Raw genomic sequence first — 26,580 nt, forward strand, 5'->3', positions numbered from 1 at the left:
TAGTAGTAGTAGTAGTAGTAGTAGTAGTAGTAGTAGTAGTAGTAGTAGTAGTAGTAGTAGTAGTAGTAGTAGTAGTAGTAGTAGTAGTAGTAGTATGTTTGGGTGGTTTTGTTTTATATAATTGCTCCTCGAGCTTTGACCAGGCGGGTTCAAACCCTTTGTCAAATCTGGGGCTTCTTGCACAGGTCAACGAAGGCCATTTCCTCAAAGTTGAAATCACAATGAACGGACTGAATTGCTGCGAAAGGCCCGAAGCTATACATATTGATTGAGCTCGTACATTGCTTCCGAAATCAGAGAGACTGAATAGAAATCAAATCCTTGTCGATGCTCCAGGTGTGCACTTTTGAAGCGGTGCACAGGATAGCTTTTATTAGTGGAAGCAAAGACTGTGTGAATGCTAATCAATTGTAGTTTATTGAATGTCCCCAGCGATTGTAAGATTCAGCTTGAACATATATATTGGACTCTAAAATAGGCACCCAGAGGAAGATTGGCGATAGATTCGCTCAATTGCAATCCTTGGAATAGTCAGAAGAGGCGTCTTCTGGTGAGATGAGCTGCCCTTCCTCGAAACTCATGTACCTTGCTGAGACCAGACTAGATGTCCGCCGAAGACGCTGAGGAGATGAACGCTGTCTTTGACGAGTGTAGCCTTATCGCGAGCAAAATACACAAGACGCTGTGCAAGCAGGACGATGTAAAGGAAGACGCTCGCTACACCGTCTCGCGCGCCGAGGTTGTCGACGCCATCCAGAAGCAGGTCGAGACGTACGACAAGCTGTCTGAGATCCAGGTATGTCCACATTCCTGGCATAGAAGTGAATGCTGACAGCTATCTGTAGGAGGAGATTCGCACTTTCCCCTATTTCACCGCGCCGTGGGGTGAAAGATAGAGTCGTCATCCGGAGTATCAACGTGAGCACACGCAACACGAGACAGCGCAAAATGGACTCCATGTTACGTCGCTGACGCATTTTTGAAACTTGAAAAGAATCAGAACCCATCTGTTACTCTGTTGTCCAAATGCGTAAGTTGCGAAGGGACTTCAGCACAGATGAATTAGGCGGAATGATTTGATGGTTGGTGGGGTAGATCTCAGCCTAGCCTAAGAAACGAAAAAATGCGTCAACCCTCGCTGAGGCGAACGCGTAGTTTGAACCCACGCCCCATCGCAAAAAAGAAAGCTTGCTTAGCTGAGCTACGTTTCGATCGTAGGTCCTCCGGGTTATGAGCCCGGCGCGCTTCCGCTGCGCCACTCAGCTTTTTGAAGCTCAACGTGAATTGATATCCATATTCGCAAAATTTATATTTATATACAAGATTGTTGAAATGCTATCAGGATATAGCAGATGCTCGAGCTTTTACTGGCCCAGATGATTAAGCAAAGGCCGCACTTGCCTTGTGGAGGAATTTTTTCGCTCCAGCGCGGGGTTCTTTGCCCCTCGGCAGTTCGGAGCACCAATGAATGACTTCATACCAAGGACACCGTAGCAGTCCAACACAACTTAATAGTAACAACAGCGTGCACGACAGTATTACATAAGACTGTTGCTCTCTGGATGTACTAGGGGCATAGATCAAATTCTTTCAGTGTTGATATGATCGGAGATCAAACAATCAAACTATTGTATCGAGCCGGCAAGACGTAAGGCGGCTAGGACACACGCACCGGAGTAGATGTGGTTTAGGATACTAGGTAACTACAATATATGCCAAATCTTAGAACGGAATGTTTGCGATGACTTTTGTATTCGACATGCGACGCTTGCTTGCTGGCAAGTGCTCGGTCAAAACGGCGCTAGATAGATGCGGTTAGATTTGATCGCGTCGCGCGTCGACCGCGATGCACTTTACACGCGTCGCATCTGGCTAATCCACACCTCTGCTACACACACAAGATGCCGTCACTAAACTAAAGATCCAATGAGCACGTACTCAGACGGTATTCCGACCTCCTTCGACCCTGCTCTCCTAAACTCCGAACTCGAATTTCTCGACGCGCCCGCCACCAACTCCTTCTCCGACGACCTCAGCGCGATACAGCAGTGCCTCGCAGAAGAAAAAGCCAAGAAGACCGCCGCAGGCATAGTCATACAGCATCGCATTTGGAGCACAGTGGAAGCTTTTAGGAGTGAGGAAGACTACCCAATCGGTATTGCGAACGGTCAAACGACGCGAGAGCCGAACTAATCTCTCTAGACACGCCGCTGAAGCACCAAAAAAACGCGCCTCTACAACGCTTCCCGATCAATAGTGGATTCGCCTCCTCACCACCCATCATGCCGCTTATATCCTCGCCTGTGGCGTATCCGGCCAGCTCGTTACCAAATCCTAGCCCCCCGAAGAAGAGAAAGCGATCGGACGCAGAGCGCAGCCCGCTCAAGGACGTACCAAACACCAATGGTTCAAGAAGAGTGGGGGCTTTTTTGGACGACTCAGATGATGAGGACGACATAGCAGCGCTTAAGGAGCAGGCGCTGAAGAGGAGAGCGATCAACAGCATAAAGGACCTTCCAGCTCTGCCAGATGGGATGGACGACTACACCCCGCCGGCCAGCCAGTCTGAGATCGCCGACCCAGAGACGGTACCTATCGAGGCCCTGGATGAATACTTCAAGTCACCTTCGCCGGTCAAGCAATCTGCGATGCCAATCGCAGAACCTACCTCTGCGCAGCCAAATCGCGGCAAGGTTGTGCGGACGGCGTCTGGGAAGCCATTCTACCTCCCTAAGAAGACTCAGCGAGAGTCTATATCATACGAGCAGCTCATCGCGGCTCGGTCCGACGGGGAACAAGGTCAGGCTAGACAGAGCTACTATGGCATCAACATCCACCGCCTCATAGATGATGCGAAAGCGATGGACGAAGCAAAGGCTGTGCAACAAGAGCAAACACGCGCCGAACCCCCGCGACAGTCCGTCGAACAACCTGTGTCTGGGAAGGCGAGCCGGACGTTGATGTGGACTGAGAAATACCGCGCGAAGAAGTTCACAGACTTGGTCGGCGATGAACGTACACATCGCTCTGTTCTGCGATGGCTCAAGGCTTGGGACCCGATCGTTTTCCCGGGTGCAGCCAGACAGAAGCCGAAGAGTGCAAAGAAAGGGCTCGAGGAAGAGGAGCAGAAACACCGCAAGATTCTGTTGCTTACTGGACCGCCTGGTCTCGGAAAGACGACCCTAGCCCACGTATGCGCTCGGCAGGCTGGCTACGAAGTGCAGGAGATCAACGCGTCCGATGAGCGCAGCAAAGATGTTGTAAAGGGCCGCATTCGCGACATGGTCGGCACCGAAAATGTTCGTGGAGTCAACACAACGACCGCAGGTGGCAAGGTTCGAAAAGCGGGCAAACCCGTGTGCGTGGTTGTGGATGAGGTCGATGGCGTGGTTTCTGGTAGTGGTGGCTCTGGCGAGGGAGGCTTCGTCAAGGCGTTGATCGACCTGATCAACCTGGACGAGAAGAACTCGAAAAACATTGGACAGCGGAGCTCGACAGGGCCAACGCGCAAGAAAAAGGGGGATAAATTTCGGTTATTGCGTCCACTCATTCTGATCTGCAACGATGTATACCATCCCTCGCTCCGACCGTTGCGACAATCATCATGCGCCGAGATCGTCCACATTCGCAAGCCTGCGCTGAACATGGTCGTCTCACGCATGCAGGAAGTCTTTGTCAAAGAGGGGATTCAATGTGACTCAGACGGTGTACGACGCTTATGCGAGGCCACCTGGGGCGTCAGTACAAAGAAAGAGGGCGGCACAGGAAGTGGAACAGGCGAAGGAGATATCCGTGGCGTCATGGTAGTGGGAGAGTGGGTTGCCGGTCGCTTTAGAAGCTCTATGGACCTGAAGGCAAAAGAGAGACCCAGGCTTAGTCGTCGCTGGATCGAGGACAATATCATCAACGACCTCGGGCATGGGGGTGGAGCAGCTCGCAGCTTAGGACGAGGTGGCGCAAAGGATGTCGTCGACCGTGTCTTTCGCGAAGGTGCAGGCTTTCCTAAGCAGGCCGAAACTACTGATGTCGCCACCGCAACCGCGAGAGCAAAGCAGGGTGTCGTTGGTGTCGCCGAGGCAGCAAAGAAACGCGCAATGGCCCGATTGCGGGAAATGATAGACACGAGCGGCGAAAGCGATCGTATCATAACTGGTATGAGAATCATGTCCCGTCACTGATCGACTTTTAACCATCCCTAGACTGCTTTTCTGCCTATCCCTTAAAGGCTTTCCAAGACGACAACTACCTTACCAAGCCCACCGCCGCATACGAATGGTTACACTTCCACGACACACTTTCATCCGCCGTTCACGGATCCCAGGAATGGGAACTCGCGCCCTACCTCTCACAGTCTGTCCTCGCCTTCCACAACCTCTTTGCTTCTCCCCGCCAACAGTCCTCCAATCCCATTGCAGACCCTGATGCAGAAACAAGCGCCTTTTCTGGACCAAGCGCAAACTACATGGCTAGTGAGGAAATGAAAAAGAACAGGGCACAGTTGATGGCACTGCAAAGCACACTGAGTCTCCCACTAACGCGGCAGTTCCGGAGTCCGGAAGAAATGGCGCTCGAGCTCATACCGTACGTGCTTAGAATGCTGTCGCCAGATGTCAAACCCGTGATCGTGAATACCGGTGCCACTGGCTCGAAATCTGTGGCCACTGCCTCCGTCCGGAAAGCATCCGAAAAGGTGCTCATCAAGAAAGCTGTGGAAGCCATGGCCGCGACAGGCGTCCGGTTTGAGAGGAGCAGGGTTGAACTCGAAGACGCGGCGAACCGGACCGGCGGCTGGGTCTTCCGCATGGAGCCTCCGCTCGACTCCCTCGCCGCTTTTGAAACGCTAGCTGGCAAGAAAGACGAAAAGGTACGCTATGCAGTCCGCAGCGTATTGGAAACAGAATGGAAGAAGGAGAGCGTGCGGATGGATGCTGAGGCCGCGAAGCGGAGAGGCGGACATCTTGACACTGATGACACTGTCGATGCCGCGAAGGAGGAGGTTGATGCAGTGAAGGCGTCGGAGGAGAATCAGAGGGCTCTGAAGCGGGACTTCTTTGGGAGAATTATTAAAGATGTTCCGATGGGACAGGGGGTAAGGAGAGAGAAGACGCTGGTGAAGAATCATGACGAGGGGAGGATATGGGTGAGCTTCCATGAGGGTTTTTCTAATGCGGTGAGGAAGCCTATTACTATTGATGAGCTGATGAGGGGCCTGTGAGTCTGGACTTAGAAGTAGCATTCGCAAGGTACAATGTGAAATCCTCAACCTACGATTTAAAAGAATCGCCCAGCGTTCAAGCCCTGGACTCTACGCAAGTGACATCGCTGCCATGCCACCCGACGTCTCTCGGGTAGAGAAAGTTAAGTGTGGGTGCAATGCAGTACCAGACAAAAAAGATTATTGAAGCGATACTATCTAAACTTGAACATGAAGAATGTAGGTTATCAATTGCTTCCCGTCCCTACTCTTTCCCGCTAGCCAGCATCTCCTATCGCGCTGTATTCCGCGCTGTATTCAACGGCCGACTAAAACTCTCAAACCGCTTAAGCGTCGGCCCCGGCGACCCGCCCGTCAGATTCTCCTCCTCCGCCTCAGGCGGCGCGTAGTTGATGAACCTACTCCCGAGTAACTCGGACGAGGGTCTGTGGCCCTTGTTGGATGCGGTCTGGCTCGGTCTGAACGGCGGGAATAGCGATCGCCGCTCGCCGTCTGAGCCACGCTGCTGCTGCTGCTGGCCGGGATCAGCGAAGGGGTTAGGGGAAGGGAGGCGGTCGCCGGGATGCACGTCCAGGTCGCGAGAGGAGCCGAGTCTCCGCGTCTCGAACGGCCGGCCAATGCCTACGTCTTCTTTGCCGAGGAGGTCTGCTGTGCGACGCTCTACGAGGGGTGGGCGGGCAAGATTGGACGGAGGGGCGGAGTCGAAGCCAAAGGTCTGCATCGTATCGCTGCGCTTTGGGGGTTTCTCGTTAACGTAGACGTTGCCGCCACCGCTCAAGGCTATGCGTCGCTCAAGAATGAATCGCGTGATCAAGAGGCCGGTGGCGCCGATCTGCGTGAAGAGAACGAGGTTCATTATGCCGACGAGCATGGGGGCTGTGAGGATAGCGTCGACGATGCAGAGGGAGATGGCGCGCAGGTCGGAGAAGCCCTGGATCCAGGAGATCATGCCGAAGGCCATGACCTGTTGAATGAGCATGTTGGCGATGATGTGGATCTTGTGGGCGCCTTTGATGGCGGCGAGTTGGTTCTTGAAGAGGAACGCTGAAGGTGGCGGTATGGGCATATTTGTGCGGAGGCGCATAAAACTGAGGGCGACGGCGGGGACGATGAAGATGAGCGCGAGGAGGCCGAAGATCTGATGACCATTAGTGGATGCAACCGGCAGGTAGGTAGAAGACATACACTGTGCGCAGTCTGGAAATGCGCGGCCGATCCTCTGCCCACAATCCCGAGAGTGATGCCTATAAACGCGAAAAGGGCGAAGAGTATTAACGCGATCATGCGCCACTTCTTCATCTTGGTAGGATTGACGGGATGGCCGATCATGTCCGAGAAGCGCCAGATTGCTCCCAACGCAAGATAGGTAGGTAGAGCGAAGAAGAACGCCACTGTCGAGAAGAAGACTACTCCAGTCAGCATATCACGCCAGGCAATAGTTCAGTGCCTTACTGTGCAGCCCGGTAATGATCGCAAAAGGTTTGAATGCCATCCCGTTGATTGTCACCATTTGGTCAGCAAGGTCGATGGTGAACTTGTTGCCTTGATTCATCACTGTGAGAGGGCCTTTGGGAAGCGCGGCCAGAGTGGAGTTGTCCAGTGACGGGGAGATGCTCATTTTGCCCTTCAGAGCTGGGCCTTGGGTAACGCCCAATGCAAGAGCGGCGAGTCCACCAAAGCCGGAACATGTGATGGCGTCCACTCCGGTCTGAGCGATGCCCTCCAACGTCTGGCCGTCGACAGCTAGAGTCACGGCGTCAGCTCGCCGACTCAAATGTCGATCAGGTACTGGGGCTATTAGCACGACACTATCTGGAAGAGACGATAAGCTCACCTACTGCGCTAACATCAATATCTCGCTTCGCTGGCGGTGCTCCAGAGCTGTTCGTTTTCCCATTGAGCAATTGAGAGATAAGGAGGACTCCCTCACCGGACAAACCACGTGAGAACGCCACGACAGAGCCATTCAATGAATCGTTGAATTGACTCTGGGGAAGCGATGGAAGGTTTGTAGCGAGCTCCGGTGGGAAATCGCCTTTGAGAACCTTCTGAATGCCACCAGCTGCCGACATTGCGCTCACACTGCCTTCCACTAAGCCTCTTGCAGCCCCTTCTGCGGCTTGAGCAACATTCAATTGGCTCGTGAGACCTCCAGCGTTAGACGTAACAGTGTCTCCGATGGCCTTGATGCCGCCATTCTGCAGCAGACTTGCCATTAGATTCTTCGTGAACTGCTCCGCGGTCTGCTCTACAGGTAGATCACCGCCATCGGCGGCCCGCGAAGCCAGCGTCGTGCTGCTGTTTCTAGGAGTTCCACCCAGTCCCAAAGCGATTCCCTCGCCGATGCCTTTGCCAGCTCCGGAAGCTAGCGACACGAGGGTGGAACCGTCGATGCTGAACCCGCCTCCACCGCCGGGCATGAGCATGCTGAGGTTCGAGGACTGCAAAAATGTTTGGCTGAGCCCTTCGGTAAATTTCCCTACTATGCCGGGAACATCCATCTGGGCTGGGTCGATCGCAGCTTGTCGTTTGGCGATAGTCCCATTAGCAGCGCTTTTGCTCAGACCCAGTCCTGCGCTTGCTCCTTGTCCTAGTCCTGTTCCTGCAGCCGCTGCTATTTGCGGCAGTTGAGCCATAATATCGCTGGTACCACCACTTTGACTGAGCAGTCCTTGAACATCTATGCTGCTTGCGATTGGCCCAGTGGCGCCCAGGCCAAAGTTCTTGACGATGGTCATAATGTCGCTGCCGTTCGTGGGCGGAAACTGCTGCTGAGTAAGATTGAGACCGCTTGCAGTCCCCTGACCGATACCCTGAGCTAGAGAAAAGGCCAGCATTCCGACGTCCAGATCTCCACCACCGAGACTGCTCAGAGAGGGTGCAAGCTGGCCGCTGAGTCCGGAACCGAGATTCTGAGCGACGAGGTTGAACCCGGTAGCTTCCTCTCCGCTCATGGCCGCTACCTTGGTTGCGATTTGCTTCGATTCGTCCGGTGTAGTGAGGTTGAGACCGTTCTCCGTGCCCATCCTGCAGAAAGTCAATACAATGTGTTCAAACACTGGATACTCAACTGACCCAATACCGATTCCCAGGAAGTAAGCAGGTGTTGCTAAGCCACCAACGATCCCGTCCGTGATTCCTGAAAGTCCCTCTTTGAAGAGATCACCAAGGCTAGTTGCATTTCCGCTTCCTCCAAGCAAGCTGGACAAGCCTGAGAGCAAGCCCCCGCCGGTCGCATTCCCGTCGTTTCCATTGCCTCCTCCAAATAAGCTAGCCAAGCCTGAGAGTAGGCCCCCACCGTCTTTTCCGCCTCCAAAAAGCTGTCTCTTGTTTCGACTTGGCTTCTCTGCGGCCCTTATCCGCGCGACCTCGGCCGACAGGCTCTTTCCAAAGTCTTTCAGTCCGCCACTTTCCAAGCTATCGCCATAGCTCAAAGAAGCCTTCGCAACCGTTTCCGTCAATTCCAGTATCGCATCGTGCAAGCGTGCATCATCGTATAACGCATCGATCGTTTCCGGCGAGAGGAAGTTATCGAGTGCATGCGCCGGTCGCGCCTGGCTACTCGCCAACCACTGCGTAAACCCGAGCCCAAGTAAACTGTATAGAAGAAAAGCAGCCGTCAGAAAAGCAAATGGCAGGTGCCAGCCCGCCTTAGAAGAAGAAAAGGTCATGCTGAAGGTTTGTTAAACAAATTCATGGAAAGGTCCACAATCGCGGCCCGCCACGGACAGCGCCTTCGAGAACACAATGGACGCATGGACAGTCATATAGTCATGGCCCTATGCCACCACTTGACGCCGGAGCAGGTGTTTGTGAAACAAGTGAGGTATCGCGTTTTCCTGGGGCAGGACGGACGTGTCGTATCCCTACAATCGGATCACAGGCTCTCATTGGGCTTGGGAACAAAACGGGAGCGGACCTTGAGGCCGCTGAGTGATCTTTGCAGGCATGGTAGGGGCGCTTCGGTTGGCATTGCTTGCTACGAAGGAGGAGACAATAGAGCGAATCATCGGCTAGGGAAACGCCAAGCGATGAATTGCGCTTGGAACATCTATATGTTAGCGAATCAGCCACCGAGCAGAGCCTCAAGAGGCGACTTCTCAGACATGCACCCTGCTCTACGATCTATAGGGTGCCTGGTCGATATGAGTTTCTTGCGGCGTAGCAGCGCGTGCTAAATGTGATGCGACGTGTGTGAAACAACACATGCGAGCTAGGAACCCTCACAAAACAAAACGCCACGCATGATATATTGCAGATACGTGCGCCGCGCGAACACATAGTGAAATGAAAGAGGGCGCGAAGGATTAGTCGTAATTGCACTGATCGCTTCGTGAGGGAAGTCTTCCACAAACCGCTGAGCGCGCATATACCGTTGACAGGTCAACTATGGGACGCGTCGGCCAAAAGCAAGGGCGTAACGCGCTGCACAAAAACTGCGCTTGATGTTCGTATCCGGACCGATGAAGAACTGCGATGCATATGTAGGGGAGCTTGCCGGCCGGGATGCCATCATACCGAGGGTAGAGAGACTCGAGGTGGTTGGAACCTGGGACAATCGTGACGCTAGTTTCAACGCGCCGGCGCTCGGAGGATTTCTCCTGACGCTAATTTTACATCATCACAACCATGGATCACATCACATCACTTCAGTTGACTATCTGATTCCACAGTTGTCACAAATCAACACCGTGCTTCCTCTACGTTGTACATTCAAGTTCGATTCAACGTTCTCTGGGCTTGGCGTGGAGAACACCCGCTGCCCTGTTTGCTACCTACCACACGTGTACGTGCGTGCATAATAAACAGATTACTATGCGCGTATCCATCTCGATCTAAGAATTCCTCAAGAAGACTAAGGAGCTGACGGGCGTCTTATTCCTCGATCTCGACCTCGGGCAGCACGACCTCTGGTGCCGCATACAATGGAGCTGTCTGCCTGATAGCCTGGATATCGGCCGCAGTGATTAGATATCCCCCAGTCTTCATCTCTGCGAACATGCCGTGACCTTGTTTCCTTGGTTTGCCCCGCAGCAGCTCGATGACCGTCAGCTTGTCACTGATTTTCCACTGATTCCAATATTTCTCCTTTGCGTATCGCACCGCCATCGCCCCTTCGGTCTGGTCGCTTTTATCAACGATCTGATTGGCCAGAAAGCTGAGATAATAGCCATTCGGGCGTTCGCCCTTGGGCAGCGGGTTGACCTCTAAGTATTCTCGGTAGCGATGGGTGAGGACTTCGTCACCCGTCCTCAGTTCAGCAGTGAGCTCCGCATTAAGCTTCTTCTTTCGTTCTGCCTCTTTACACTCTTGCTCTTCTTTTTCAGCTTTGTGCTTCTTCGAGGCTGCGAGTTGTTGTTCGTGTTCCATTTCTTCCTTTGTCCTGGCACGAGGTTGTGGAATTGGTGTTGCAGCCCCTGGGTAGGAGTTGGGATGGGTGGCACGCGCATAGCTCGGCACAGTGGTCTTATGCTTCTTCTGTGGCGGCTGTTCTATCGTTGTTTGCACGATAGCGGAGTCGCTCAACCCACTGTGATGGTGATGCTTGATGGAAGCGGCAGGTCGATAGCCCGAAGGAATCAGGATGCCGTGTTGGCCCGGCTGCACTCTATGTGGGACTTCTATAGAGATCCTCGCAGGTGGCTGGGTGTTGTTCTTTTCGGGCATATGTTGCCTCACCTGTTCCCGGCAGTCAGCGCTCTCGGGCATGTGAAGCCCTGGGGTTTGCCGACAGTTGACTGCGGCCCGAAACTCTGCCAAAGGATCCATGACAGGTTTTGCGTTCCGCTGCTGAGGCTGCGGCTGGGTGCTGGGTCGATTGGCTGGCCTTGAGATTGCTCCTTCCCCAACAGATGTGTATCCGTTCCGCTGCTGGAGCTGAGCCTGGGCTCCAGACTGATAGGCTAGACCTGAGCTAGAAGTATTGTAGACAGACATGTATGCATTATGTTGCTGAGAATGCGCTGGTATTCCAGGCTGGTAGGTCGGTCGTGGGTTCGAACTATTGCCGAACGGTGCGCAGCCGTTTTGCTGCATCGATTGCCCTGATTGAGAACTTTCGAACTGATTGTTTCCGGCTCCAGGAAAGGACTTGAAACTTGCATATGGCGTCTGCTGCTGGTGTGTGGCCCCACGGTTTGACCTCACAGCGACTGGAGCGTTGTACAAACGGCTGCGAACAGTGGCGCTTTCCAGTAAGGGTGCTTGTCCGTAGCCTTTCTCAGCATGAGAAGCTATGTTCTGATTGTTGTATGGGCTGCTGTATGTAGCGCTATTGTTGGGAAGTCGGTACATGTTTGTGGACAGGTGCGGCATGTGTCCCTCCATCGTGTACACCCGACTCTCTTGAAGGTGTTCTTGCGCGGAACCGGGTTCGAAAGATGATGAGGTAGGAGTCGGCGTCTTTGAGACATTCTTAGCTTCAGCATTCTTCGCGTAAGGTGAGCCGCTTCGCGTCCACGGTTGTGTTGGGCTGCTCGACGGTGCATTTGCAATTTTTGTAGGCTGCTGAGTCGGTGTTGAGTAAGGTGAGAGCAGCGTACAGGGTAACTGCGGCGTTGTTGGCCTATCGTGGGCAAAGGCTGGGTGAACGAGATTAGCGCTCGCTGTCTGCCTTGGGTGTTGCGGCCCAAAACCCGTTGGGACGGCGCTCCCAGCCATGGTCGAAGTATTGTTCCCACCTACTTGGGGTATACCACATGCTTCAACCTCTATCTTTCTGAGTACCGCTTCCGGATCAGACAGGTCCATCGTCGTCAGTTTGTTCTTGTGTTCTCTGCAGTTTCTCCAATTCACTAGACGCTGCCTAGGTGTGCAGGCAAAGTCGACCATGACTGCAAATGGTCCGACATTGTTTTGCCCTTCGAAAAGGCGTATTAAAGGCGGTAAGTTGTTGATAGAGTGTCCTTTAGCGACCAAATCATTGTCGAGTCGTGCGTTGATGGCATCGTACGAGGCACGCATGTCGCGTTCTTGCGTCGCTTCGGCCATTGCTGACGATGACTGTAGTGCGGCTCGCATAGCGTCAGCCATGTTGAGTCTCGGGTTGGCGAGCCTGGCAAAAGGTATAACAGGGTGTAGCTTGTCCACGGCCAGTCAGCGAAGGTTTATAGAAGTGGGAGGCGTTCCGTACCCTGTATCGACCCGGGTTCAATGATACACCAACTGGGCGTAGTAATATCGGTGCGAAGATGGAAGGTGACGCCGTTCAATAACGGCGCGGGCAGGGAGTAAATGATGCTGGTTGGAGTGGGCCACAGAAATCAAATTTGCCCCGTGCGAGTGAAAGTGAATAGAACCGCGCAACGGTGGCCCCTGCAAGACAGCTTCAACCAGCAAGTGCGATAGAAATTATGCCATATACTCTTGCATTGAGAATATACTGCGCTGGGCATGGAGACAACAATGTAATCGCATAAAACGGAAGGCTTCCGAGACGCGTTGCCCGGTCTAAACCAGGAATGATTCTTCCAGGACCGAAAGGACAAGATTCTAAGACTCTTGCGTTGTGTATCACTATTATCAAAGGAGGGGTAGTCACAACAATTTGGAATGACAAGCAAGTGGTCTCACTGCACGCAGGTGCTTTGCGGCCGACTCTTGATATACGATCCGTGTACTCGTAATGCCATCAACATACGCCCATATGGATTGCATGAACTCGTAATAACTCCATTATACGCCCATGTTGGCGCTACAGGGCAAAACTTTACTCTCAAAAAAGCAAACATTTGACGTTCCAGCCCTATAGGCAAACGACCGAAACAGCTACCGTAGGTACTCATAAACGCCATGCATGATACCCATTTCACCTAGTGATTGCTCACCAATCCGCCCTGTCGTCAACATCCACTATTTTGCACACCAATTCCCTCGGCCTCCTCAAATTGGAACAAGGACACCACGCTTCTGCAGCTCTGCATTCACGGTGTCGAACTTCTTCTCGAACGCACGGATCTTGGACATCAACGTCTTCCGCAACTCGCGCTCTTTCGGGCTATACTTCTGGTTGCCAGGACTATCGGGTTGCGTATCATCGTAATCCGCCAAACGCTTCTCCATGATGAGCTCCAGACGGTCGCGTTCGCCATGCCACTCGTGGATGAATTGATTGATGTCCAGAGCAGCTTGGTACAGCACCTCAGTGGTTTTATTTTGGATGCCACGCGTGATGTGGTGGAGCAAAACTGTAATATCGGAGCCAGGGACGGTCTTCGCCTTCTGGGCTGGAGCGCGCGTCTTCTTTTGGGCAGGTGACTTTGCCTTGGGAGCTGTAGGAATCGTAGGTAGTAAGGCTTGTGGAGTGTAATGCACGGCTGCTGGATCAGTGAGCGAAGCTGGAACGTAGCCAGGGTATGCAGGGACTGGAGTGCAGTCAGCTAGCGGAGGTTGAGCGTATGCGGGGGAGGATGTAGCTTGTCCGTAGCCAGAGTATGAAAGCGCTGGCTGGAGAGAGTACGGTGACGGTCGTGGAGCGTAGGCGTTGTAATGCAACGGGGGCGGAGCATACAGATTCTGATACAACGATGAAGCCGCATTGTACCGTGGACCCATCTGCACACTATTCTGGTCCGTCGTTGGAGGCAAATATCGCGACAGCTCTGCGTGGAGCTTTTCGTCCACTGTATCATAGCGGGCCTGACCCAGAGGAGGTGCCGCTAGATAAAACGCCTTTCGATCGCCAGCATCTGCTTGCACGACCGGGAGCTTCGGGGAGCTCGGCGGCGGACTAAGCAACAAGGCATTCGCAGATTGAGAGTGACGCTTCTTCGCCGCGCCCCCACGATTCAGCTCATCGTTCATGCGCTTCTTGGCCATGGAGCTCTGCACGAAGTAATGATCAACGTACTCATCGGAATAAGGGTTCCACCCGCTGGACGGCTCAGCCTCGGTTTTCTGCGTCTCTGAGAGCTTCTGTTCATCCAAAGACGTAATACTCTCCCGAGAAGGCTCATAGGTCGGCTCCTCAGTCTGCTTCTGAGCCACGGGAAGGTTCTTGCCCTCCTGCAGCTGTACCTGCCCCCAAGTGTCCCACAGCGCTTTCACCGTCTCCTGCGTCTCGATCTCATCATGTGGCACCTCGACGCCACCGTCCTGGCTACTCATCAAGGTAACCTCCGTATTGCGATTTTCACCGATGCTGGAGAAGCCATCGCCACCGCAGAGCTGGCGGAAACCCTGATTTACACGGAAGAATTCGTCTGTAGCTTCCTCTAGGGACTGATGCGTGTCGCTTGTAGGCGGGAGCAAGGGTGTATCATCAAGGATCGTATCTAGACGAGCATCGGAGGTAACAGGATCGAACTCGTAATTCTTAGCGGGATACTGAGACGCCGATGCGGAAGATGTGAGCTGCTCGTGAGCAGAAGGTTCCGGTTGGTGCTTCATCGTGAATGCTAAGACAGAAGTCCTACAGGTGTCTATGGTTTCCGCTGGGGCTGGAAATGCAAGCTCAGGCAGTTAACTGGGGTTGAACGCACACAGTGAGGGCGTACGATACACTTAAGAGAGCCATAGAGGGTGCTCATATTGACCTGGGGAGAAGTGAAAAGGAGATTCACTGTTCGTGCAGAAGAAGTGCTAAGATACGCGCAGAAGGTGAGAAGAGCTGACCACATGGACACCAGCAGAATGCAAGAAGACTTCAAATTCCTCGAACCGTTGAAACTTTTGCTCTTCGAAATATATGCAGTGTTTAACAACACCCCTGCAAAACATTATCCTGTTCATTACACAACGCCGCCCAAGAGAGAATCCTTCATGAAATGTACGCGAAAACTTCGTCAGGAGGTGCTTGTCGATCAAAGCAATCTAAGTATCCAAACAGCTGCTACTCTGGGCCCGCGTCCTCGGTTTTGACAGTGAATCCCTTGACTGACTTTCCGGATGTTGTGGATGGAGCAAGGGCCTCATCTCCGCTCAAAATTGTTAAGTTGGAACTTTCATCCCGCACCAGAGTGGCGCTCACCTCGGGAGCTGCGGGTGTCTTGTCTTTGTTCACGACACCCGCCACATCGCCAGCGTTCCTGTCTCCGTCGGCCGCGTCAGGCATGGCGGTATCTGTTTGAGCGCATCGCGCGGGAGAATTGAGATTCTCATGGGGATCAGTGCCATTTTGTAACGCTTCCGCAATGAGATGAGCCTGAGATACCATAGCGTCCACGTGGTGATCACGGCACCACCGAGCGCATTCGGTGAATATGCCAGCTTGGGCGCCAGAGGGGAGCTTTATCAAGTCCTTGAAAAGACCAAGCATTGGAAAATCGCATGTGATGTCTGACTCGCTCTCCGTGTGGCGAATTGCATTCGTTGCCTCTAGGTCGCCAGCCGCTTCGAAGAAGGCAGACATCTGCTTCTTTCGGTCTTCTCCATTGTCGCGGATGAAAGTCTTGACGGCCTTGTTACAGTGAACGCTGCATGTGTTGCGCTTGTAACCATCCGGGTTGACTACGCGGTGCTCGTTGATGATTTGTGCAATGTTATTCGGGCCGCCTCGAGCGTAGAGGCGGACGGCAACGATCGGTCGCGATGAAGAGTTGTAGAAGAACACAATCAATTCCACATCGGTGAGCGGAACTAGGGGCAGCTTCAGGTTGGCCAGGGGCAACTTGGCGGTTAGATCGTGTTTGTCCTTTTTATAGAGGACCGTGCGGCTTCCCGGGGTAACAGGAGTTGGAGGAACTTTGGCTGGAGTGCGGGGAACTGACGGACCAGCATCAGAAGAGCTTGCAGTATTCTCTGCGAAGGATGACGCAGCGCTAGACAATGCCTCGTCCTTGGGAAAAGCGACGCCGGTGCCTGTGGTAGGCCTGCTTGGGAAAGCGAGGGTGGTGCCTGATAGGGTGCCCTATATGGAATTAGCGGTGTAATTCTTGTGGCGGGATCCATCTACCTACTGTGGAAGGTGTGACCAAGCGGAGTTTCTCGTTGATATCCAAGTTGTCTATAGCTAGGCTTAATTTAGGTACCGGTCGTTTCGCCGCGCGAAGATTGTCAACGAGAGCCCTGAGCTGTGTATTCTCTTTCTCGAGAGAGTCTACGCGACCTCTCAAAATTCCCACGTGCTCATAGAGCACTTGGTTGGAAGCAGAAGTCCGAACAAGGTCCCCGTGCATCTTTTCGATAGCGACGAACATCGCTCTGTTGATTGAGGCTTGGTCTGAGAACCTGCTCTGCGGAGACATAACATCGATAGGATCTGGTACTATCAGCCTGACTATTCTAGGACTCCCTACCGCGCGCATGACGCCCAGGCTGCAGAGATTTTACTGACCGACTGTACGCTGGTCTGGCTGCACGAATGACATGAAGCCATTCTCGCTATCAGATCCTGGCCAGAAACCATCCATTGTGCGGTGTTGGAGCTGCGAATTTGGGCTCGTGTTCGTGTTTCTGTTCGTGTTCGCGTTGGTGCTTCTGTTTGCGACGGACGTGTTTGGGACGGGACCAGCGAGGTGACTGGCGTGCCTTCCGGATTTGGTTGCCCGGGCGGCATGCTTCAACAACACAGGACCAGACGCTTTGTCAGATTTGAAGAGGCGGCGCAACGGCTGACGGCAGTGCTTCGCTAATGCGGTCGCATAGGTGTGATCCATTTCGAAAGTCCTCGTCCGAGACTGAACCTGGTCACCAGCGCCGGCACCCGATGGCATGATTGGAGACTGCTGGCAGTGCACCTCCGTACCGACTATAATCAGACTATCCCTAGCAATTCCGCTGTCTATATGTTCGGGTGGGGATTCAGCTGTCTCGATACTTGACGCCCTTGTGAGGGGAGAGGTCAGGATGTGCTCGTCACTCGGGGACATATCTGCTTGGAACTTCTGAACATTAGTCATAATCACTAGAATCGCGTCACTGGTTCTCGCTTTGCGTCTATCGTACTAGATATCGTGCCCGACGCTCGATTCACCACCGACGAGATGATCTACAGCCTGACTGAGATCATGCGATACAAGAGCCCGGGCAACTGGAGCAAGATTGGCCATCATAACAAGAGATTACTTACACGAACTCGCTTCTGTGGTGGTCCCTCTTCGATCGAGGGTTGCGGGGGCGAGGTGGACGCTGAAATAGCCTGCTGGGTCTCTCGCTCCCAATGGACTGGGAATTTGGCGAGAAACAAAAGGGCGGCAGCAGCTTCGAGCTCTGCTTGGGTGCATTCGGGCTCCGTGCTCGGTGGATTGCAGCCAGTTGACTTTGATGTCGTAGATGTGGCAGTGGCCAACGAGGATCTGATGGCACTCTCTTTGAACAGCTTGTGATAAGCCATGCCTGGGGTTGGAGTGGCTCGGTTTAACACACACGTACGACGCGTCGCTCGGTATATAGTACAGAAGATGAAGGCGAGTAAGGCAACGACGTGGCCAACAGACTTTCTCCGTCACCGTCACTGCCACCGGACCTGATCGCTAGGCGCCTTAACTCTCACTCTCATTCGACAAACGGAGAAGGGTCTCGAGGTGACGGCGGAAGCGAGCCCGTGCATGGCCTCGAAGGGCGCCTGAGGTGCGCCGTGAGCAAATCCACACGGACAATCCCAATAGAGAAATGAGCTGCCCAAGTAACTGTGCGCACAAAAATTGAGTTATATTATAGACCCGAGAGCATCGACTTACACGGCTTGATTGAAATGAGAGATACACAAGCAGGGCATGATTCGAAGGTGGCGAAACAGCCGACGTACGTCTGTTCGAGCCCATTGTGTTTGGTGCCAACTACAAGCTCTGTTTGAAGGAAAGAAATGAATTGAAAAGTGACATGAAGAGGAAACAAGAGTGACCCAGTGCGGTCCAACTTAGGTGTGACCGCGCTAGCGTCTAGCTCCAGGCTAGCATCTTTCAGGGAAGGATCGACCATAAATGATGGAACAGTGAATTATCTGGCTCAATTTGACGTATACTGCTATCCAACTCTACGGCCGTAACTTTGGATTACCCCTATCTGTCCAGAACCCACTCCTTGTCCAACGACTTCACCACAGTCCCAACAACATCCCCAACACTGCCTCCAAAGAAGACGCTTCGCTGTATCTTCACCCTCAGCTCCTTCTTCACCCAGCTTTCCACTTCAGCAACGGCGAGACTATCAATGCCCAGATCAATTACACTCTTCGCGTCATCAACATATTCCACCTGCAGCAAGGCCTTCAACTTCTCGATGAAGGCTGGACGCACAATGTCCAAAAGAGCTTCTTCAATCTTGACTGCGTCCGTCTTGGTTCCAATAGCGGCAGCAAGTTGCTGGCGCAGAGAAAGCTTCGCGCTCAATCCAACCGAAGACGTCAGCCCAGTATTACGAGAGCTGTCTCTAATAACATTCCTAAACATAGGCTCTTTCACGTAGTGAAGTCGATTACCGAAGCTTCGGTCAATATCCTTCAAGCCTGTTATGATTTCTGCGTCCATCCTAGAATCCGCCGGACTCGCGAGCACCGCTTCCGCAAAGATCTGATGTAAGTCCCTCTCCGAGATCGGATACGCGCCAGCCCTCACGTCTTCATTGAGCAGTCCTCCTGGCCCGGCAGAACCCTGCTTTGCCATATGTCCGATCCCAGCTACGGTACCTAGATGCACGACCGAGGCAGGGAGGCCTATGCTTCGACGGTACCGTGCGAGCGAGGCCATGAAGGCATTGCCGGCGTTGTAGTTCGCCTGCCCGGGATTTCCTGTGATGTACGAGAGGCTGGATGTCAGGATGAAGAAGTCGAGTGGCAAGTTGGAAAAGCAATTGTGGAGGAGGAGGCTTCCTTTGGCCTTTACGTCTGCGACTGCTCTAAAGGCGTTGTAGGATATGTTTGTAAAAGCGCCGTCGCGGAATATAGTGGCCAGATCGATGAGACCCCCTATCGGCGGAAGCGCAAACCCATTGTCCACATCGGGGGTCTTGATAGAAGCTATGACGTGATTTATTGAGGCTTCGTTGGTTATGTCCGCAGAATGGAGTCGGACGACGATCCCTTTTGTGTGCATGATCTGGGCCCATGGGGCTACAACATCGGTGTTTCGGCTGACCATGACAAAGTACTTCGCTTCGCAACTCGCCATCCACTCGCAGATCGACCGAGCAATCTCGCTAGTTCCAACTATAAGATAAGTATTGCTTGCCTTGAACCGTACAGCCTCAGTAGCCGTTCGAATTGGTACCTGAACGGTGGATTGACTCCAATTTGCGATGGCTGACGCTGAGCGGTCCAGATTAGACAGCATATCGCGTGGCTGGAGTGCAGAATCTCCCTCGAACAAAAGATCTACGGGAATACCAGAGCTGGAAGCATCCTTGGAAATTTCTGTAAGCCATGTCAAAACTTCTTTCTTGATAGATTCCCCATGCTTCAGTAGCGCGCGCTTCTGAAAGATGATATTCTTGTCTTTGAACGTGATTGAACGATCCTTGAGTATTTCTCGGGCCCTAGAAAATAGCTCAGTGTCTTCTGGTCGATTGGAAAGATTGACGACGACCGAAGTTTCCGTGGGGATAATCTCACAGACAGCTACGTCCAGGGAGTGCTTCGATATGTACGTCGCTCCCTCGCAGCCGGATTTGTGCATACCAGTGACAAAGACAACGCTTCTACTGAATTCCCTTGCCAGGCTTTTGATGCGGAACACCCAGATAGGATCGGAGCATATCAAAACCATGCTGTTGTGAGCACTGCTGAAGCGAATAACTGTCCGAGCCACGAATTCCGCAACAATACCTTGGAGAAATGTTGAATCGGGTGGGGATGACAGCCCGCAAGGAAATGTTCTGTCACTGCGAACTCTCGCCAAGGTACAAATCTTTTCTAGGAGCACCAAGTAGAACTGCCCCTCAGTGGCACGACCGATGCCAAGGTAGAGATATCCCAAGCCTTTGATCTTGAACGCGAGTTGCGTGCAATGCAGAATCTCGACAGGCGTGTGGCTCCCCTGGTCGGTTAGATGTCCAATCTGTGGGAGAACCTGGAACGAGTATGACTGCGACTTCGTCTGGACCAGCTCAACGACCTCTCTCCTCGGATCCACCTTGCGCGTGATCTTCCGGTGCTGGGAGTTGTAACGATCGTTCAGAGTGCCCAGACGATGGACGACCGGAGCATAAACAGCGCCTCCTTTATAGGAGAGCTCAGCGTGGGGACCGATCGTCGCGGATGCATCAGAGTCGTGCCAGTGAGCCATTGCATCAGCAATGAATTGTGCTGTAACAGACTTAGGTTCATCAATGTCGAGAATCTGCACTCTGAGGTGTAGCAACTCGTGCCTAATAGACCTAGCGAGACCAACAGTCATGTTTGCATACACTGCTTCGATGCTCTTCGGAGACATGGTTCCGCTTGTCACCCATAGCACATCTGTTGCATCGCTGAATAGCCGTTGAATAGCCTGCCATTTCTTCCGCGTCATATTCATGAAGATAGGTTCCTCGAGCTCCACAATGGATAGAACCACGTATGGGACATCTACATCCTTGTTGATGTCCTCGAGCGACGAGATACACACAACGCGTTGGAAAGCAGTCGCTAGTAGTTCCTCGAGCTCCTTAGCGATATGGAGAGCAGTGCCCAAGATCATAAGGGTTTCTCTGCTCTTTTGGGATGGCGAAGATGACCTCGCCGGCGAGACACTCCCATCCCCTGCTGAGAAGAGACTGTGTGTCGATGAAGTGTCACTACTTGCGTGTGTTTCAGCGGAATCAAGCAGATTATTGTGAGCATGCTCCTTCCATGGGCGATATACTGGTTCCCAGACAACCTCCGAGTACATCTTGACATCCTCATCGGAGGTTGTTAAACGATAAGGGGACAACACAAGCCCATCGAATTGCACCGCTACACCCGTGTCACCGGAATGTAATAGTCCACTCGAAATCTTGTCTGCATTGGAAATGGCTTGAAACTTTACTGTCCCGGCACGATCAGTGATCTCTTTGCACCGTGTAGGGAACAAAGTAATCCTTCGAATCAGTGAAGGCACTACAACGTCTGGCAGCGCAGAATCTCCAGGGAAATTGCCAGCGATGTTCGCGCCCTGAAACAGACCATCCAGCACTGCAGGGTGGAGGATAAGCTCGCTAGGCGTCAGCGTTATCTGGCCGATTGCAAAGCCCATCTTTCGTTGCGCCGAGACGATGTTACGGAACGACCCCTGGTAGTGCAAGCCTTGTGACGTCGTATGGCGGTAGAACGTGTCCGGCATCACATCAACCAGTTCTTGTGGTTGACTAACGACTTCAGGATATGACCGGTCTTCGTCTTCACCAAATATAATGCAAATGCCGCCTCGGGATGCTGTTATTAAGTCTCCATGTGCTTGATCCGCGCAGGAGTCGATTGTAAATGAGCCTTTGATGCACTGTGAGGTCTCATCCAGGTCGTGTAGCGTCAAAACCACCTCAGTCTTGGTATACTCGCTGGCAAAGGCGATTGGTTGCTGGAGGCGGAGGTCTTTGAGGTCAATCGACAAGATGTTGCGATCTGTATATCTGGTTTGTATCGCAACGACAAGCATCGTAACATAAGCGGAGGCAGGGAGCACGAATTTTCCATCAATCTTGTGCTCCAACAACCACGGACTCTGCTTTGGGTCAAGAAATTGCCGCCATTTCGCTTCGTGGCTTGCGCTAAGATAGACTTCTGATCCCAACAACTCAGCCGGTGGAGTTGTAGACTGGAGCTCCTTGCGCATCAACCGACTCTGCCACCAGTACTCTTTGTCATATTGCCAGCGGTATGTTGGTAGGTTCTTCACTGGCTTTGGCGGTTTACCACTAGAGAGCACTCGGTCTATGCTTGCCATGTTGACTGCTTCGCGTCCAAAGTTACTCCATATGAGGCCCAGCGCTCCTGAGAAGGAGGTCACGGCGTCCGAACCGCGTTTGAGCAGGCAAATGTGCACGGAGCTTGTGTTGTCGATCTCGGCGATGATTTTTCGAATAACTTGCTTGAGCACAGGCTGTGGACCAACCTCCAATACTAAGTCTGGCACACCTATATCTTTGACTGCAGCGGATATAGCGTCTTGGAATAGCACAGGCCGAACCATGTTTTCTGACCAGTACTGTAAGCTCACGAAAGTCTTCTGCACACCCGGATGTACTGAAGAGAACCAGGCGGTCCGGCCATTCTTCGTCGTCGGACTATCATGTGTGGTCTTTTCGAGCGATTCCTGGTAAGGCGCAGCGTAAGGTAACATATGGTGCGAATGGTACGCCGTTTTGACAGGAACTCGCTTAATAGCAATACCATCACCACTCAAACGGGCTTCTATCTCTTCGATAGCATCAAGATCTCCAGATAACGTGACTCCAGAAGAGCTGTTGACAGCCGCGACCGTGATCCGACCCTTGAAGTCAGGCAGATCGCAAAGAGCATCAGCCTCGTCCTGAGGAATAGACGCTACAGACATCGCTCCTTGCTTGCCATTGCTACCCGCGCGGCCAGCGTGCAATCCCCGGTAATAAGCATTTCGAATTGCATTTTCCGCACTCATGAAGCCTGCGGCGAACGCAGCACCGATCTCGCCAGATGAGTGACCCACCACTGCTTCAAGTTCTATTCCCGCGGCTTTTAGCAAGCTGACTAGCAAAATCTGAACAGCTGTTGTCAACGATTGGGAGTTGACAGCTTCATGTAAGCTCGACTCATTCTCTTCGAGTAAAAGCTCGTCCTTTAGTTTCCACGGTGGCCTGTCTTCGGAAGGTAGTGTGGCAAGAGCTTCATCAAGCTTATCAATGACTCCCCGGGCGAATAAAGAAGATTCAATGATCTCTCTTCCCATCGTAGCATACTGGGCTCCTTGACCCGGGAAGACGGCCAGAATGTGGGGTTTGCGATTGGTCCCGCGTACAAAAGTATTTTCTGGTCCCGGTTTGGCCTTCAATGTGGTGATCTTTTCCAAAAGGCAGTCGATGAGCTCGCCATGACTTCTGGCAGCAATCGAGCAACGGTAATCGAACAGCGAGCGTTTGTACTGGAGAGTCCATGCCAGATCTCGCAAAGACACCTCTTTCCCTTCTTCACCAAGATAGGCAAGATGTGCTTCCAGCGTGGCTATGAGAGCTTCCTCAGAGTTTCCAGAGAAGACGAAAGGCGTGAACACATGGGATTCATCATCTGCCATGATATCCAGTTTTGTGCGTTGTGGTGAAATTGAATTATCAAAGCTCTCCATGACAACGTGGACATTGGTACCTCCAAAACCTAGCACGGTTGATCAATACCGGAACTCATCTTGTATAGCGCATGCACATGGCTTACCGAAGCTGTTCACAGATGCCCGGCGCGGAACTCCTTCAGGCAAACTCGGCCATGGTTGGGCTGTTGTAGGAATTCGTAGATGCGGTGCCCGCGCTGCGACCTTTGGATTTATGCTGGTGAAATGCAGATTTGGCGGTATTATTCCATGTTGTAAGGCAAGCGCAGCACGTAAGACTCCTGCTATGCCTGCAGTGCCTTCGGTATGTCCCACGATAGTCTTGATTGACCCAACATGGAGAATGTCATCATCGGCGTGCTCCTGGTCAGTAAGGAAGATAGCTTTTTCTATCGCTTCGGCTTCAGCTGGATCACCTACTCGGGTGCCGGGTCCTAATAACATGTTAGTACTCTAAACTTCAACTCCAAAATATTTGAACATCATATTGATCCTGGATACCAGGACCTTTCGACCTGCTGCTGGCTACAACACATAGGCATACTTACCGTGAGCCTCAACATATTGAGGCCTAGAGGATCGCGCAGCAAGATCAAGCCCAGCCTTCCAATACGTCTGGCGAATCAACTCAGCCTGCGCATCCGGACTCGGTGCAGTGAGAGTCCGCGATCGCCCATCATGATTGGTTCCTGTGTGACGTATCACCGCTTCAATAATATCCCCATCGGCAATCGCATGGTCTAATCGTTTCAGACACAGAACACCGATCCCCTCTCCCCGTCCGTAGCCGTCACCCGACTCATCAAACATCTTACACCTGCCGTCAGCGCTGTGCATCCGCATTCTCGACCCGGCTTGGAAGACCGTCGGCACCACGATAAGGTTCACTCCGCAAGCGAAAGCGACGCGTGACTCCTCTTGCCGTAGAGACTCGACTGCGAGATGGACCGCAACCATACTGGAAGAGCATGCCGTGTCGATGCACATGGATGGACCGCGGAAGTCGAAGACGTGCGAAACGCGATTCGCGGTTATGCTTCGCACGGTGCCGGTCGTAAGCATCGGGCCGCCAGCGAACACAGGATCTTTTACGGAAAGCTCGTGGTAGTCGTCGAACATCTGTCCCACGAAGACACCCGTGTCACTCCCTCGGAGACCTTCGAGAGTAAGACCAGCGGATTCCATTGCTTCGTATACGCATTCGAGAAGGAGGCGCTGCTGCGGGTCCATGGTCTCTGCCTCAGATGGGGAGATACTGAAAAAATGAGGGTCGAACAGGCGAAGGTTCTCCTCTAGCCAGTATGCGCGTTTAGTTCTGATGCCATTGTGGCGGCCATCTTCTTGATGGATTCCTTCCCATCGAAATCTATCCGCAGGTGCTTCCTTCACGAGGTCTGGTGGGTCTAGTAGAAGCTCCCATAGCTTGGAGGTGTTGGAGATAGCCCCTGCTAAGCGGCATCCGTTTCCAATTATTGCAATTGGGGTAGGTGCATTTGACGCCATCTATTAAAGAAGTCGACAGAATAGACAGGGAGAGATGCAGGCTCGCGAGTCAATGTGGCAGGGTGGCGCGGAGGTCTGGAATTATACAGAGAAGCCATGTAGGTGGCACGGCCCTTGAAGGGCAGCAGTGAAAGATTGCCCAACAGACAGTACCCGAGCCACGCCTGAAACGACTGCTACTGGTTCCTTCTCCTTACCCTAGAGTTGATTTATTCATTCAGGATGCTCGACCCACATGAACGCCCGGACAAGGTGCTTGGCGGGATTCGTCTTTCTTTGTCACCAGGGTCGTTGCCAGCCATAAGCTGACAACTAACTGCTTCTGTCACTTGGAAGTCATACTAAACGTACTTTAAGCGAATCGATTTGCTCGATTGGTTGCGGGGCATACAAACGCCCGAGCTGACTGCTAGGACAAGTAAACCTTAACTTCTTTCCATTTTTCAATGAAGCACGTATTGAGCGATTGTCGTGTAGTGCTTAGTCCAAATCCTGGAAACGTTTCTTGGTTTACATACATTTCCTTCTTGGTAGCGGCCCAGAATCTGGTAAGCCCGATGAACGTTATGCTTGTACTAAAGGCGTGCCTCATAGCAGACTCCTTTTCGCTAAGTATGGCTCAAAACACTTTCTTGCCCGCGTGCATTCGGCCAGAGGCAACTTTCATTTCGATACCATGGCCGAAGATGGATAATGCCAGGCCTTACCAGGTATTGTTATTTCAACAACGGGGACGTTAAAGACGGTATGTAACTCATGCTTCCCCTTTGAATTGGTAGCTTTCTGGCCTGCTGAAGAGGAGACGGGCGTAAGAGGGTGTGTTGCCGGGTGCGCGTCATCCCGTTGAGCGGTCGGAGTCGGCACGTTGAGTAGTCGTTGAGCTTACTTGCTGGCTCATCCCGCTGTTCCTTGTACGTGTATCCGGCATGCAGGCAAGATTATGCGCATGCGGCTTACAAGCTCGTTTGCCATTCAGATGAGGCGGGATTCGTCCAACCATAGACGATGATCCAAGTCAAGTCGCGCGCCTAATCACTTTTACGAAGAGACGAAGGAATTAGTCGGTAGCAGACACGATGTCAGATTACCCTTTACTTAGTTTAAGCAGTAAGGGGTTGCTGGGTGGGGTAGCGGCGCTAACTGCGTACGTATAGTATGGCTCCACCCACGTACCATCTGGTAATATCTCGCCGGACCTCGATTTGTCTCCCACTCCTCAACCTCGGTAACATGGGGTGCATTTCCTTTAGATTCATTCATTGTTTATCATTAGGAATCCCTACATCTACAAGCAGCCGTTGCTGTCCAACGCCAACGGGATTAGTATGCGCAGGAAGAAAAGAAAATGAGGCAGAACCGATGCGGACCGGTGGGTAAAGTCGACGAGTGATCCCGCTGAGGCCCGTATGTAGGCGCAGCTATACATGCAGTTGCAGAATCTCGCTGGTGCTGTTCTTCTGGGGCTCGATGGCTTTGCTCAGTGTGAGAGGCATATGGTTGTCCTAGGTCAACCATAAGCTAATGTAGACCATGCCCATTCTCGAGACCAAAACCCCCTGGGCTGTACGCCCCAAACTAGCATTCGATGCTTGTATTAGTGTCTATTGCAGAGTGAGAAATCAATTGTTGCGCGCCGTTTATTGCGATCGTTTACTGCGCAAGTGCGTCCTCTGCAGTATCGTCTTCCTCGCAAGGCTATTTAAGAACACTCGTTGCCATGAGGACCAAACT

At 52.6% G+C, this 26,580-nt stretch overlaps 7 protein-coding genes and 1 non-coding gene across 8 annotated transcripts; 1 reads left to right on the forward strand and 7 right to left on the reverse strand.

Moving 5' to 3' along the window:
- Positions 1 to 1,193: 1,193 nt before the first annotated feature.
- Positions 1,194 to 1,265, reverse strand: CC84DRAFT_t95. Its single transcript has one exon. It is a non-coding gene; the product is annotated as a tRNA-Met (tRNA).
- A 630-nt stretch (positions 1,266 to 1,895) lies between these two features.
- Positions 1,896 to 5,227, forward strand: CC84DRAFT_1154284 (chromosome transmission fidelity protein 18). The gene is made up of 3 exons (XM_018176877.1): positions 1,896 to 2,155; positions 2,203 to 4,152; positions 4,200 to 5,227. The coding sequence occupies exons 1-3, from the start codon at positions 1,927 to 1,929 to the stop codon at positions 5,213 to 5,215; spliced, it is 3,195 nt and encodes a 1,064-aa protein (XP_018031280.1). The 5' UTR covers positions 1,896 to 1,926; the 3' UTR covers positions 5,216 to 5,227.
- Positions 5,228 to 5,437: 210 nt separating this feature from the next.
- CC84DRAFT_1262993 (uncharacterized protein) lies at positions 5,438 to 8,932 on the reverse strand. Its single transcript, XM_018185193.1, has 5 exons — positions 8,291 to 8,932; positions 7,050 to 8,242; positions 6,668 to 7,003; positions 6,401 to 6,621; positions 5,438 to 6,353 (listed from the first exon to the last, which is right to left on the reverse strand). Exons 1-5 carry the CDS (start codon positions 8,884 to 8,886, stop codon positions 5,487 to 5,489), a joined length of 3,213 nt encoding a protein of 1,070 aa, XP_018031281.1. The 5' UTR covers positions 8,887 to 8,932; the 3' UTR covers positions 5,438 to 5,486.
- A 1,158-nt stretch (positions 8,933 to 10,090) lies between these two features.
- CC84DRAFT_1262994 (uncharacterized protein) lies at positions 10,091 to 12,247 on the reverse strand (the record flags this gene model as incomplete). Its single annotated transcript, XM_018185194.1, has 1 exon — positions 10,091 to 12,247. The coding sequence occupies one exon, from the start codon at positions 12,245 to 12,247 to the stop codon at positions 10,091 to 10,093; it is 2,157 nt and encodes a 718-aa protein (XP_018031282.1).
- A 679-nt stretch (positions 12,248 to 12,926) lies between these two features.
- CC84DRAFT_1209031 (uncharacterized protein) lies at positions 12,927 to 14,742 on the reverse strand (the record flags this gene model as incomplete). The annotated part of the gene is made up of 2 exons (XM_018182196.1): positions 12,927 to 14,652; positions 14,697 to 14,742. The coding sequence occupies 2 exons, from the start codon at positions 14,740 to 14,742 to the stop codon at positions 13,097 to 13,099; spliced, it is 1,602 nt and encodes a 533-aa protein (XP_018031283.1). The 3' UTR covers positions 12,927 to 13,096.
- Positions 14,743 to 14,811: 69 nt separating this feature from the next.
- Positions 14,812 to 16,661, reverse strand: CC84DRAFT_271699 (uncharacterized protein). The gene is made up of 2 exons (XM_018185691.1): positions 16,111 to 16,661; positions 14,812 to 16,061 (listed from the first exon to the last, which is right to left on the reverse strand). Exons 1-2 carry the CDS (start codon positions 16,456 to 16,458, stop codon positions 15,045 to 15,047), a joined length of 1,365 nt encoding a protein of 454 aa, XP_018031284.1. The 5' UTR covers positions 16,459 to 16,661; the 3' UTR covers positions 14,812 to 15,044.
- An 895-nt stretch (positions 16,662 to 17,556) lies between these two features.
- CC84DRAFT_271697 (uncharacterized protein) lies at positions 17,557 to 17,994 on the reverse strand. The gene has a single exon (XM_018185690.1). The coding sequence runs from the start codon at positions 17,914 to 17,916 to the stop codon at positions 17,635 to 17,637; it is 282 nt and encodes a 93-aa protein (XP_018031285.1). The 5' UTR covers positions 17,917 to 17,994; the 3' UTR covers positions 17,557 to 17,634.
- A 101-nt stretch (positions 17,995 to 18,095) lies between these two features.
- CC84DRAFT_1262997 (ketoacyl-synt-domain-containing protein) lies at positions 18,096 to 24,897 on the reverse strand. The gene is made up of 3 exons (XM_018185195.1): positions 23,895 to 24,897; positions 23,451 to 23,780; positions 18,096 to 23,393 (listed from the first exon to the last, which is right to left on the reverse strand). Exons 1-3 carry the CDS (start codon positions 24,847 to 24,849, stop codon positions 18,154 to 18,156), a joined length of 6,525 nt encoding a protein of 2,174 aa, XP_018031286.1. The 5' UTR covers positions 24,850 to 24,897; the 3' UTR covers positions 18,096 to 18,153.
- Positions 24,898 to 26,580: the final 1,683 nt, after the last annotated feature.

The sequence above is a fragment of the Paraphaeosphaeria sporulosa genome, assembly GCF_001642045.1.
Source record: "Paraphaeosphaeria sporulosa strain AP3s5-JAC2a unplaced genomic scaffold CC84scaffold_11, whole genome shotgun sequence".
Classification (NCBI taxonomy): Eukaryota; Fungi; Ascomycota; class Dothideomycetes; order Pleosporales; family Didymosphaeriaceae; genus Paraphaeosphaeria; species Paraphaeosphaeria sporulosa.

Coding starts and splice junctions, on each gene's coding strand:
- CC84DRAFT_1262993 (XM_018185193.1), bottom strand. CDS start 8,886: ATGACCTTTTCTTCTTCTAAGGCGGGCTGGCACCTGCCATTTGCTTTT. Junction 8,243..8,290: donor TTCCTGGGAATCGGTATTGG/GTCAGTTGAGTA, acceptor GACTTTCTGCAG/GATGGGCACGGAGAACGGTC. Junction 7,004..7,049: donor TATTGATGTTAGCGCAGTAG/GTGAGCTTATCG, acceptor TAATAGCCCCAG/TACCTGATCGACATTTGAGT.
- CC84DRAFT_1262997 (XM_018185195.1), bottom strand. CDS start 24,849: ATGGCGTCAAATGCACCTACCCCAATTGCAATAATTGGAAACGGATGC. Junction 23,781..23,894: donor TCAATATGTTGAGGCTCACG/GTAAGTATGCCT, acceptor ACATGTTATTAG/GACCCGGCACCCGAGTAGGT. Junction 23,394..23,450: donor GGCATCTGTGAACAGCTTCG/GTAAGCCATGTG, acceptor CAACCGTGCTAG/GTTTTGGAGGTACCAATGTC.
- CC84DRAFT_271699 (XM_018185691.1), bottom strand. CDS start 16,458: ATGCGCGCGGTAGGGAGTCCTAGAATAGTCAGGCTGATAGTACCAGAT. Junction 16,062..16,110: donor GCTTGGTCACACCTTCCACA/GTAGGTAGATGG, acceptor AATTCCATATAG/GGCACCCTATCAGGCACCAC.
- CC84DRAFT_271697 (XM_018185690.1), bottom strand. CDS start 17,916: ATGGGCTCGAACAGACGTACGTCGGCTGTTTCGCCACCTTCGAATCAT.
- CC84DRAFT_1154284 (XM_018176877.1), top strand. CDS start 1,927: ATGAGCACGTACTCAGACGGTATTCCGACCTCCTTCGACCCTGCTCTC. Junction 2,156..2,202: donor TGAGGAAGACTACCCAATCG/GTATTGCGAACG, acceptor TAATCTCTCTAG/ACACGCCGCTGAAGCACCAA. Junction 4,153..4,199: donor AAGCGATCGTATCATAACTG/GTATGAGAATCA, acceptor AACCATCCCTAG/ACTGCTTTTCTGCCTATCCC.